This window comes from Olea europaea, chromosome 16, assembly GCF_002742605.1.
Source record: "Olea europaea var. sylvestris chromosome 16, O_europaea_v1, whole genome shotgun sequence".
In the NCBI taxonomy this organism is placed as follows: Eukaryota; Viridiplantae; Streptophyta; class Magnoliopsida; order Lamiales; family Oleaceae; genus Olea; species Olea europaea.
Window position 1 is genome coordinate 13,349,941 of NC_036252.1, and position 13,495 is coordinate 13,363,435.

The 13,495-nt window shown below is 34.1% G+C and overlaps 2 protein-coding genes and 1 pseudogene across 2 annotated transcripts in view; all 3 read right to left on the reverse strand.

Annotated features, from left to right (window-relative positions):
- Positions 1-2,333: 2,333 nt before the first annotated feature.
- On the reverse strand, positions 2,334-3,336 carry LOC111412177 (annotated as a pseudogene).
- A 605-nt stretch (positions 3,337-3,941) lies between these two features.
- Positions 3,942-5,329, reverse strand: LOC111412176 (senescence-specific cysteine protease SAG39-like). Its single transcript, XM_023042976.1, has 2 exons — positions 4,847-5,329; positions 3,942-4,741 (listed from the first exon to the last, which is right to left on the reverse strand). The coding sequence occupies exons 1-2, from the start codon at positions 5,280-5,282 to the stop codon at positions 4,152-4,154; spliced, it is 1,026 nt and encodes a 341-aa protein (XP_022898744.1). The 5' UTR covers positions 5,283-5,329; the 3' UTR covers positions 3,942-4,151.
- A 5,991-nt stretch (positions 5,330-11,320) lies between these two features.
- The window catches only part of LOC111412178 (U-box domain-containing protein 7-like), a 3,204-nt gene continuing 1,029 nt past the window's right edge, over positions 11,321-13,495 (reverse strand). The window contains exon 2 of the mRNA XM_023042977.1: positions 11,321-12,345. Within this exon, the coding sequence (XP_022898745.1) occupies positions 11,493-12,345 (853 nt within the window). The 3' untranslated portion in view covers positions 11,321-11,492. The remainder of the gene's footprint in view (positions 12,346-13,495) is intronic.

Below are 13,495 nucleotides of genomic sequence, written 5' to 3' on the forward strand. Positions count from 1 at the left end.
CCTTTTTTTTTTTTTTTTTTTTTTTTTTTGAAAAATTTAGCACTGTAACTGTAATTATTTCATTTTTCTTTATTTAAAGAGGATAATAAATTCGTCATTTTACAATATTTTAATGTAGAAAATGATTGTATGATTGCTTGATCTAAGGAGGTACTGCATCAAGATGTAAGAATATGTCTTTTTTTTTTTGTGAAAAACATGTAAATGATAGGGTTATCTTGTTACAGTTACCCTTAATTCTATTGAAACAACAAACACAACACACAAAGCCTAAATTTTTCGTTGTACAACATGGTTATATATCTCTACAATCATGGTAATTCAACGATATTTCAGCAGTAACCAAACTTTAAAATTGTTGTAAATAATTACTTATCTTCATCATGATTTTTCACGTGTCAATTATCTCATTCGATTTGAAAATAAACGATTTGGACAACATGGCAAAATTGTGATACAAATACAATGACAATTTATTTTTTAAAATTTCAATAACTATTGAAGAACATTTCTAAAGTATAGCGCCTATTTTGAAAAGTATTTGAAAAACAAAGTGAAAAAGTGGTGTGGCTGTTAAATTTTTTTAACTCCTATGCAAACTGAATGATGGCATTGAAGAGTAAAGCTATTTGAAGAAGGAAAATTATCAAAAAGCTCTACATGTATTGATGGGACAAATTTTATGTGTAACGTTCAATAAAATTCTGTCACTTGACATTCTGTAAATTTGTCAGGCATTTTTCCCTATATATGTAGCATCTCCAGGCGTCAAAACCTCAAGAACCCATTCTAAAAAGGATTTTGCTGGTTGTACAGAAGAAAAAAGTCAGAAGAAGTGACCGAAATGATGTGAAACCAAAAGATTGGATAAAAAAGATAACTATATTTGAAATTGATAAATAATAGAATGTCATTACATAAGACATTATGTAAGAAAATGGCTTTGCTCTCTATTGTCAATAGTTCAAAAAGAAGAACGTCTATTTCCCTAAAGAGTTTTACTACAAGTACAAAAATATTTCATATAATTTTTCACAGATACACATGACAACAAATCATTGAAAAAAAAAAAAAAAAGGAAAGGAGGGAAGATCAGGTGCTGCCTGTAAGGATTTTGTGGTTACCCTGGACTTGGGGATTCATTCTTCCCTAAAGTCCTCTACTTCTTCTGGATTGCTTTTTCACTGCTCCTTTATCCCCTGTTTCCTCTCTCTCTCTCTCTCTCTCTCTTCGACCTCTTCTTTCTCAGGTTATTAACTTTCTATTCTCATTTTTCTTACACCATTGGTTTTAGTCAATGTACTGTATGGTGTGGATGTTAGGTTTTATTTTGATGTCATTCAGTGATTCTGGTTTATGGATTTGTACGCTTTTGTGTTTCCATACATGCAAAATATGGAGAATTCTTTGTTTCTTTGTTGTACATTTGGATGCCAAAATATAGGTATTGTTTCAAGTGTTCTTCACATTTAATGTTAATAGTTGGTTCTTGAATTTTAGTGACTCTATTATTTTCTTCAATTTTATGAAATTGCAATCCATTATATTGGGAACTGACACCAATTCCTTAATTCGGAGATTTATGCTAGTTCTAAGTCCATCTCCAACCATTAGCACACTTTTGCAAAGATTTCGAACCATTACACCAAATGAACCAAATGAACAGTATTTTCTTTCATTTCTTATTCTTAAATTGTCAAGAAATAATTATTTCAGAAATTATTTAATTATAAATTATATTACTGCTAAAATTATTAGATTAAAAATTATAGTTAAATGTTGAATTTATTAATAGATTAAAAAAAATACACTTAATACCACAATTTAAAAAAAAAAATTAAAATTTACTATAATAAAAATAGTAATCAAATTAAAATAAATATAAATACAAATAAAGTTATACCATTGGAATATATGGAATAATAAAAATATGTAAAAAGGATATAATAAAAATTAAAATAAATAGGAAAAACTCTAAAAATCACACCAAATGAATAGTATTAGACACATTTTGGTGCAACGCTATTCATTGCACCAAATTATACTTAGCTGAGTTTCAATATGTTTTCGATCTCGGATTGTTTTTGCTTCTCATTTATAATTCCCCATAAATGGTCAACATGTTCAAGTATTTAAGATCTTCTCTACAAATTCTTGAGGTCTCATTTGTTCAATAAGTAAAATTCCAGTATGGTTTGATTTACATGAAAGAGTTCAATGCATGCAGGACTTGCATCGATGGTTCATGCATTTGTATATTCTATTATATGAAATTTGGAAATATCGAGAGATCTTCCGGGAACTCAGATGAGAGCCAGATTCGGCAGTTACCATTATTTAGCAATTGGATAAGAAAGTTCCATGGCAATGCCACAAAGACCTTCCTTATTATCAATCTTGTTTTCCATTCTGATATATCCCTCCTCACCCCAGTTTGTGCCCCACGAATTCTTCACTAACCAATACTTTGTACCATCTTCACTTGTAGAACTGGAATGCTGATACACTGGCATCAATAGCCGCAGATACCAGTTGATTAGCCACAGCCTTCAATAAGGCAGATTCGCTATTAACCTGAACATCTTCATAGCTTGTGATCTTAGCTGTATGTGAGGCTTCCTTTTGTTTGTTACACGTGCCATCGACTCCTTGATAGGGGTAATTAGATTCCGTGGTGAGGCCATGGTTGACTATTATGAATTGAAATGCATCATCCATGAGACCACCATCACATCCCTCGTTGTCCTTCGTATCACAATCCACAAGTTCTTGTTCGAATAATGAAATTAATTTATCTGTTTTCAGCTGATGGATTCCTTCTACAGCTGCTACTGCTGAAAATGCCCAGCAAGATCCTGTAATTTTTGGTTTTTCAGTTTTATGAATTTTTTTCTAGTATGTCTTATTTGCCAAGTATAATCTTTTGCCTTCCACATTTGCCCTGATCTTTTATTCTAGTGACAGCTCCTTTCGATTTCGCTTGAGGGCAACGTGGTTACATTTTCATATTTGAAGGATGTTGCTTTGGATGAGTTTTTATGGGACGACCTCTTGTATCCATTACGAGAGGCCTGAAACTCTTCATTTCTCATGTCAGCAAATTCGTTGATGCCTAGCTTGTATGGTCGAGTTCCTGCACTGTTGAAAGACTCGATGAATTCTCCATTCTCTTTGAATATATTGAATCTCATTACCTTCTCGTCATTTTCTTTGTACACACGCCCATATTTCGCCATCCAGTGCTCGTATCTCTCGGCAATGGATGCTACATGAATCATGAAGGCTGCTCGAAGTTGCCTGACAAGAATATATCCCAGAGACTAGCAAAAGAGCAAGAATAATTTTCTGATCAAATTGCAAATCTATATGTATGTATTCCACTTTGTATGGCACTTTGAAAATGATATATTTTTGCAAGAACAAGGTATATGTGGGGGACAAATTTCGTCTTCAGCTATTTTTTGCAAAATGCACCCATTGCCACTATGACGTGAATCACTTTTTGAGGATTTGACAAGGAATTTCCAAGCATAAAGGGCCCGGCAAGTTATGTATGAATAGAAACAATTCCAGTTACGTGGACGTTGCTACTGTAATTGGTTTTCTGTTTTGTTAACAATACAGGCATTTCACATGTTTGTAGTGTTTTAACTTTCAGTTCCATCATATATTGATCACTAGCGTGTGTAGGCCAATTTCATTTATTCCTTGTTTCTATCATTTCATGTGTGCAGGGCATCTAATTCAAATTGTAAGTTAAACAGAAAATTAGAAGAACCTAAACAAGGATCATTCACCGGATTTGGGTCATTTGGAGCACAATGAAATTCAATACTCAACTGCTTGCGCTACTCAACTGCTTGTGCTGGCATTCAGAATGCTGTCTAGCAACATAGTTTTAATGGAGATCACACGATGTGGCCGATTGAATATCCCTGAATCGGAGTTTCTTGAAAGCACATTTTTATGTACATGTAGGATTTAACTTTTGACTGAGATACTTGATGTGATTATGCCAATCACTAGCAACGATAGCCTATATTGACTATCGATTTTGTATTTAATTGACAGTAAAATTTGTATTTACGAAGCATGATTAGGTATTTTTACAACCTTCAATACACAAGGAGAAACGACGAAATCTTGATGTTTTAGGCAGTTGGATATGAAGCTTGCATGGCTATGCCGCAAAGGCCTTCCTCAGCATCAATGTCCCTCTGCATTCTAATGTATCCATTCTCACCCCAGCTTGTTCCCCATGAATTCTTAACTAACCAATACTTGGTACCATCACTGGCTGTTCCATAACCTACTGCTGTAACGCCGTGGTCTAGATCAGTCCCGCATTCTCCAGTGAAGACTCCACTGGAGTAGAACTGGAAGTCGGATCCACTAGCATCAATGGCAACAGATACGGGTTGCTTGGCCACAGATTTAAGCAATGCTGACTCGCTATTGGCTGGAACATCCTCGTATCCTGTAATTTTTGCAGCATTGGAGGATTCCTTCTTGCTGTTGCATGTCCCATCTGTTCCGGCATATGGGTAATTAGATTCAGTTGTAAGTCCATGATTGTTGATGATGAATTTGAACGCATTGTCCATTAGACCTCCGTTGCAGCCCATATCTTGACTCGTGTCACAATCCACGAGTTCTTGTTCGGATAATGAAATCAATTTCGCTGTAGAAAGTTGGTTGATGCCTTCTGTGGCTGCAACAGCTGAGAATGCCCAGCAGCATCCTATAATTTTTGTACAAATAGTACGATAAAGACATCAATTTTGTTTCTAGAAGTAATAAAATATATAACCAAGAATAGAGTTAAAATAATCAATGGTTAACCTACCACATTGGCCTTGGTCCTTAACACCAGTAACAGCTCCCTTCTTTCTCCAGTCCATGCTCGATGGAACTGCAGTCACATTTTCATACCTAAATGACGACGCCTTAAGTGACTTTTGGTAAGAGGACACTTTGTACCCATTACGAGATGCCTGGAACTCCTTGTTCGTCAAATCAGCAAATTGATTGATGCCAAGCTTGTAAGATCGAGTTTCTGCTTTGTTAAAAGTCTCGATGTACTCCACATTCTCCTTGAATATTTTGTATCGCATTGCCTTCTCCGCACTATCCTTGTATAAGCGTCCATATTGTGCCATCCATTGCTCGTGTTTTTCAACCATGGATGCATCTTGCAATGAACGCGCTGTGGCTTGAGACGCCCACACCTCCAACACTAGCATTGCAACAAAAATAAGCTTCCAACTTGGAGTAGAAGCCATTCTTTCGAGCAGGAGAGTGTTGATATATTTGAATTTTATGATCTGAAGAAAGGTTGTTGTGCATCTCTCCGAGAGACACAGGTATTTATAGAATTCGTTGAGTTCATTCTTCTTCAAAATATCACCTTGTCGCATTTCAAATTCCCTGGAAAACCAGGCAAGTTATGGATGACAGGGAAATTATACCTCAATTCCGTGGACGCTGCTTCATTATATTCAATTATTAAAAGCTTGCTTCTACTAACTTATGTCCTATGAAGTATGAACTCTTTTCTATTATTTTGGATTTTAGTGAACAAATGGTTCGTGCTGGCTTAATTTCAATTGTCTTTTAGGACTTTCCTTTTGTCAGCAGCTGCCACCCTCTTCTCTCAGTTATATTTGTATCAATAAAATCAGTGAGAAAATTGATCACTAAGTTGAGTGACTAACGGGGTTTTGTACCCTTGAGAAATAAGAAACTTTAGTCGTCTCAGTTGCTTAATGCAGTTTCTTACTCATTTCGATAAAATGCTGCACTTAACGAACAGTAGAGAAATTAAGCACCTTCAATTGAGTTAAACCACAACAAATTAGTTCTAAACAGTTGAATAATTCGAAATCAATTGTACTGTAAATGTAAATCTATTTCAAACTATTGGCACCAATAGTGAATGAATCAGGGCTCAGGTCAAGAAAGTCCAAAAGCACAAAGCAACTCCACACGAATTGGACCAAGAAACGCACTCAGAAACCACAAAGGAATCACTCAATAGTCACCAAGAAAACAGCCTAACGGACTGCACAGAGACGACAGTGAGCAGGGGAGAAAACAGCAATCATAGGACAGGGACGGATCTAGAATTAGATCTAAGACCGGGCTACAAAATTTCAAATCGGGCTACTAAGGAAAAAAATATATATATATACATAAAAAACTGATCTTTTACCAAAAAAAAAATCTCTTGGGCCTAAGGGAGCACCCCCCCCCCCCTCAATCCGTCTCTGCACAGGGACGAAACCGATGGCCCAGTCGCTGGCAAAGATGTCGGCAATGGAGGAGGAAGAGAGGGTTGCACGAAGGATCACGTTCATTTTTTTTTGGTAATTATTTGCTATATTTTATTTGTAAGTTGTGTTGTTTTGTTTAAATTTGTATCGAGTTTCCTTAAGTTTTTAGCAAATAATTTATTGATTACGTCACTCAATTAATTATTTACATTTTAATTTAGTTTCTAGATTTTATCATTCATTGCTAGAATGATTTGGTGAATTACTTAAATGGTCGTTTTGAAGATTTGTCTAAATAGGCTTTCAAAACATTACTTTGATGAAAATTGTGTTACCTCTTCAAATATCCACAATCGATTGTGAGTCTGCATTTCCTATTATTGGTTGAATCTTGATTCCCTTATGAATTCGTTGAGTACAAATATAGTTGAGGAAATGATTTGGCCTAAAAATTAGTGGCATATTTACAAGGAGCCTATCGTCAATATTTGAATAAGGTAGAAGTTGGATGATTCACAGAAAGTTATGCAAGATATTATGTATTTGATGTTTGAAATCATTTTCTTTTATTAGCTGTTTTATACCTTTTAACTCTAATTAATTAATAGACTAATATTTATGATTTAACTTATTCGACATATTATTTTTTATTTGATAAACTGTAATTTGTGAATTGAACCAAACTAGAAAAAAAGTGGTTTGGATTGATTTGATTTAAAAATAGAAGTGATCTGATTTTGAAAAATTCAAAGCCGCTTTTTGCCCCCTATTTTCTCAAACCAATTTTGAAACAACTGATTTCCAAGCTGATCCCTATTGAACAATTTATACTAATTACAATCTGTCCTTCCAAATGTGGCGCAAAATTGATTGGTTGTCTTAATTTTGATTAATCATTCGTAAGTTAAATATTTTAATGGAAATCGTGACTAACATAGAAAATAAAAATTATTCTCTTCGTATCCTCCAAGTCCTATTCCTTTCGACCAATCACATGATGAATCCAGCAACTCCTTCTCTAACAATAATTCTACTTCAACAAAGTTGGGTTATAAAAGTGGGTTTACAAAGTGTGTTGGCGGAATTCAAGCCACATATTTCAAATGATTTAAAAATTTGTTTTTGAAATGATTGGTGTAGATCTAACTTTGTCATCCAATTTTGTCAAACTCTTTTGTCACTGTAGCATAACTACTTTTCTAAACCCCCCCCCCTCCCCTCCCCTTTTTTCCTGTACCTTGCTCACGATCCTAATAGCTAATTGCTCATGCTAAAGGCTACAAAGAGGTAGCAAATTATTTAACCATGTTAAAATTTGGGTGTAACCCGATTTTTTCGTTGAAAATAATTGAGAGTTTTAATTAAAATACATATTAAGAAGAACTCTATTTGGAATGCTATTGTGAAATCCTATTCAAAGTCTATTTGGCAAATTTTAGTTGAAATTTTATTTGAAAACACTGTTTGAAATTAGAATTTGTGTTAAACTTGAAGAAATTAAGATATGGACAAAAGAATGAAAAAATACACTTGGAGCATTAAACCTGAGTCCATCGCCCCGGCGCCAGAGAGTCACTTCAATGGCTATGGGTCAGGCGGCCCGATCCACCTATGCGGCATTTTGGTCTTTTACTCCGTTTTTAATGCTGTATTTGCATTATATATCATTTAAAACTCTACTTTTTGGGGTTTGACATGTCCCTATATATAGTTAACTATTCATTGTATTTTAGATCTGGTTAGACAAAGTCATAAACACAAATCTTTGTATTCTTTCTCCATATTATAATAAAATCTTCATTCTTTGCAAATTATTTTGTCCTTGTGATCAATTACTTCATATTATGGTTATAATCTTCAACAAAGTGGTATTGGATTAATATGGTATCATCTTCATTTCACAACAAACTGATATCAAAGTTTTTTAGTTTTGAAATTTTTTTGGTAAGATCAAGATTTTGATCAAATTAATAACTCAACTTTATTTATAGTGATGTCAACAATTAAGTATGATATTCCGTTATTAGATTGAAATACAAAATTATCTTTGCGGCAGGCAAAAATGCGAGCAGAACTTGCTCGGATGGATTTGGATGACTCGTTATTGGGATTTGACAAGATCCTCACAACTTGTACTAAGGAGGAGAAAACGAGGGATCAAAAGGCCCCATCTGAAGTACATCTTCATCTTTCAAATAATATTCTTTCTAGATGTTTTGAAGGAGAAGTTAGTAGCTGTATTGTGGTTAAAATTGGAACAATTATACATGAAGAAATTTTTTTTTAACAAATTGCATCTAAAGCAACATCGGTTTTCTCATCGTATGAAAGAAGGTTCATCTCTTGAGGATCACTTAAGAAAATCGTAGCTAATTTGGAGATCCTGGAGGTCAACTATGACGAAGAAGATTTGTGATGGATTTTATTGTGTTCATTATCCACTTCATATATATCTTTTAGAAATACGATTTTAAATAATCGTGATACTCTCACCATTGAAGAGATATATGGTGTTCTGTATTCAAATGAGAAGATAAAGCATTTTACAGCATCCAAGGATCATGGAGCTGGCCTTATTATTGATGTGGTCGTGCAAAGGGCTAGTCAAAATCTAACTTCAAAATTTGTAATTATTACAAGAAAAATGGACACTTGATAGATGATTGTTATAAGTTGCAGAATCAATTAAAATTGACTGCAACTTAACAATTAGAAATTTTAAGGAAAGCAAGTATTGTTGAAAAACCTAACAGTGATGGAGAGTTTTATACGTATGTTTGACTACAACTCCAAACTGACGAGTCGTGAATTCTTGATACTGCTTTCACTTTTCATATATCTCCCAATCGAAAATTATTCTCAACATATGAAGAAGTTTCAAAAGGTGTTGTGATGACTAGTAATAATATACCTTATCAGATAGCTGTATTGGTCGAGTCAGAATAAAGATATTCGATGGGACGATTATAACACTTGATGCAGTGAGACACATTCCAAGTATGAAGAGAAATCTTATCACCTTAAGTACTCTTGATTTAAAAGGATACATGTATACTATTGAAGGTAAAGTCCTAAAGGTTGGTAAGGAGCCCATGTTTTTATAAAGGGACAAAAAAAAAAAAATCCTATTTATATATCTTGCAGCGTGATATAAAATCTTTGAACAATCAACATATTTTAAGAACTCGAGTGAAATTGAAGATGGATTCTGCACCATTAGAGTCTAATTTGGTGTATTCTCTAAAGAATACATCTAAGTTTAATTTAGAAGTTATGGTTAAATTACCTTATAGACGACATTACTATATTTAATTGCTAGTAATAGACCCATTTTTTATCATAAGACTCCATATAGATACAATTTTGCTGATTTAGTTAATGGTTTGAATGGAATTAAGAGTATTAATTCTAACCAAAATCCTTCTTCTGATGCATTCAGTTGTGATTCTATTATAGAGCTTGTTTCTGTCTTATTTGGTGGTCATTAAATCACTTTTGTCCCAAGTTGGGGTAGTAGATGTGAAGAATATTTTCAGTTGAAAATTTTTAATTGGGAAATTCTTTTGTGCTTTTCATTGAAGATATCAAGTTTATTCCTTATAGTGGAATTTGTTTGCAGGTGGAGAATTCTTTGAAGTTCTGTTCATTGCAACGAAATTCGTGTCAATGAGAAGCTTGTTAGAATTTAGGTGTGACTTGAATTATTTGTTGAAGGTAATTAAAAGTCCTAATTAAAGTGCATATTACGAAAAACTCTATTTGGAATGCTATTGTGGGATCTCATTCGAAGTATATTTGACAAATCCTAGTTGAAGTTCTATTTAGAAGCCGTATTAGGAATTGAAATTTGTGCTGAACTTAAACAGATCGATATATAGACAAAAAAAAAATGTAAAAAAAAGGCATTCGAAGCATTAAACCCGAGACCTGGTGTCGGAGTGCCACTTCTGCACTGCATTTTGGCCTTCTACTCCATTTTTAACGCTATTTTTGTATTCTATTTCATCTAGAACTCTACCCTTTGAGTTCGACATGTGCTTTACATATAGTTAACTCTTCATTATATTTTAGATCAAGTCAAACAAAGTCATAAATACAAATCTTGGTATTCTTTCTCCATATTATAATAAAATATCTATTCTTTGCAAATTATTTTGTTTTTGTGTTCTTATAATCAACTACTTCATATTGTGACTATAATCTTATTTTCTTTAATAAAGTGGTATTGGATTAATCTGATATCATCTTCATTTCACAACAAACCAGAGTACATCCTAGTTAAATCTCCGTTTACTCAATATGCTATAATGAATAATTTGAGGACTAACTTGGTGTTTAGGATGTAAAAAAATCAAGCATTATAGAAATATCAGAACTAGTGAAAATAACTTGCATAACAAGATTCTGAAAAAGAAAGGGCTAAAATGACAGATGTTTTATTTAGTTGGGATGGAAATGGGATGTCACTAAAGAGGTTAATGATATCTTAAGCTAAGTCATAGACTTCTTCCTTTGTAATGATATCCCATAGAATGTCAATTGACTAAAATGAAACAATTATATTTTGTTTGAAGAATGTCTTACTCTAATTTCACGGGTTAAGCCATTAATGGTAGAAGATTGAAAGGAAACATATAATGAAGTGGAAGATTCTATTCGATTCTTTAATATCAAAGACTTAAAACTATGAATTTCCCAGAAGGAATTCATCGTCTTCAAACATATAAACTGAGTCGTGCTTGAACATAAACACGTCCGACTGGTACATATGATGTATTTTCGATTTTTCTAGTTGTTGACGATTTTTACTTTTCTTTCATTCAAAACAAGTCTTAAAAAGGAAAATAACAAAATTTAAAAATAAAATAAAATCTTATGTCATGTTTATTGTACAGTTTAGACATTCATGAATACTACTAGAGAATAATTAAGGTTATATTTGATAAGTTGTGCTTAGAAATTAGGTTTTGTTTATTTCGTTTTGGACAAGGCAAGTTACAATCTATTAATTCCAAAAGAAAACTATAAAATAAATGTGATGAATTACCTTCCAAGAAATATATATATATTTATTCATATATTCCAACAATATACAGCAAAATGAAGTGGTGGTGCACAAGTAGTGCAATCTAAGATGTTAGCTCTGATCTCGTGTCCCAGTTGGCAGGATGAAAACTTCCCACAAGCGTTCGACTAGGATCGTACCAGCACACCTTTGAATCAATAGGGCAAACTCTTAGAACTTGAACTAATTACCAAAGACTTAAGTTTAGAAGAATCCCCTTCACCATTTGCTCGACGTGTAATTGTTTCCATATTTTTATATAGGCTTTGTTTCACAATTGTTTTCATCAATTTCTTCCCTTCATCAACTTCCCTTGGATTTACAGGGGATCCCATAGTTATTCTCCCATCCTGTGGCCCTGAATGAGGCCCCATCTTCATTTGCCTTTCATTTTTAAACCATTGCAATATTTTTAAAGCCCTTTTCTGAGCCAAGGGACTACCCAACAAAGCCACTTCAAGGAGGACTGGCACAATTCCAGCCTTTGCCATTTTCTGCCTTTGGAGGGAGCTTCTATGAGCTAAAATCATCAATACATAAGCAGATAATTCTTGGCATTTTGGCCTCTCTTCCCAAGTCATAATCTCGATTAACCTCTCGGGCACCATTGGATCACTTTCTAGTGCCTTCTCGCCTGCTAAGGTAACTGTCAAGTTTCCCAAGATTGCAAGGGCTTTTTCTGATGTTTCTTCGAGTATAGACAGCTTCAAGAGAAAGTTGACAACCCCACTTGTAGCCAAAGACGTAGCGTTGTCTAGGACTGAGGAAAGATTGTACAATGTTGTCAAACATGAATCTTTTGTCTGAATAGTACTCGAACTTGACTCCAGAATGTGAGTTACAAACGGGATAATTCTTGATGAGGACAGAGAGAATTGGCTGTTGGCGAAGGCTGAAGATATAGACAAGAGGAGCTGAGCAAATTCTTGCATGGTTGGTTCACCTAAGACATCCTTATTTTCTGGTAATTTTGATAAGATTCCTGCCTCCACCATGAGAGTCTTGTTCCTGCAAGAACAACATATGAAACAAGAATGCCATTAGAATAAGAAACAGGCTCCAAATAATTGGATTGATAATTTTAGTCATAATATTATAAACACAACTTTTTCTAATAAAATATTCAAGTGGGGTCGGACATTAACAAGAAAATCATACGTGGGGTTGCCCAAAGAGGAACAAAATTCCTACCACGAAAATAAAAATATTATGCAATAGAGAAGTCAACAAGATTCTCTCTGGATTAGGTCATTTGCCTTTGAAAATCAAGATCAACACTCGTTAATTTTATATTGTAGATAGGTAACCCATTTTTAAACAACTACATGACCAAATCTCAATTGCGTATATTTTATGTCCCTAGACTAGCTTGACTGCAGAATTAAACTATGTCACTCAATCAAAAGCAGGAGACATCCAAATTTTTTTGTCTATTCATACAATATTACCGTCATGTCTAAATTTTTTGACCATCTTCAAAGTAAATACTTTTCGACATAACTGATTAACGAAACATTTTAACCGGAGGTTGTCATTCACTACGGAACGGGACCGGGGTGGTTGACAACTTCACCATGCTTGTGAAGTGTTCGACTAGGCCCAAAGAGTCCACATCCTGGATATGCTAAAGGTAGAAAATGATGTTAGCTCAACTACTTTGACCCTTACATTAAAATTTTATCAATATTTTTGGTCGGGGTGGGGGACTATGGATGCATAAATTAATTAGAATAATAGCAGGATATTGGGCAAATAACCAACCTCATATTTCCTTCTCCACACATGCAAGTCTGTAATGGCCACTAGTCATCCATTATGGTTGATGGCTTTTGTATAATTTGATCAAGTTCCAATAAAAATTTTGTCACCGTCACCTTGTCGTACTAAAATTCCACTAATCTTTAGCTCCATCGGTGTGAAATTGATCAAAGATAATACTACATGTGCACTTTCGATATACATAATAGATTACACCCCTTCACATGAAGGATGACCCACACATAATAAATTAGAATAATACTACTTGTACTTTTTTTATGTACATAATCGTTGATATCCTCTCACATGGAGGAAGGCCTGCGCATGATAAATTATGTGCGGTATGTATATGGAAAATGTACATATAGCACTACCCAGTAAATTATGCGTGCTCCCTCCC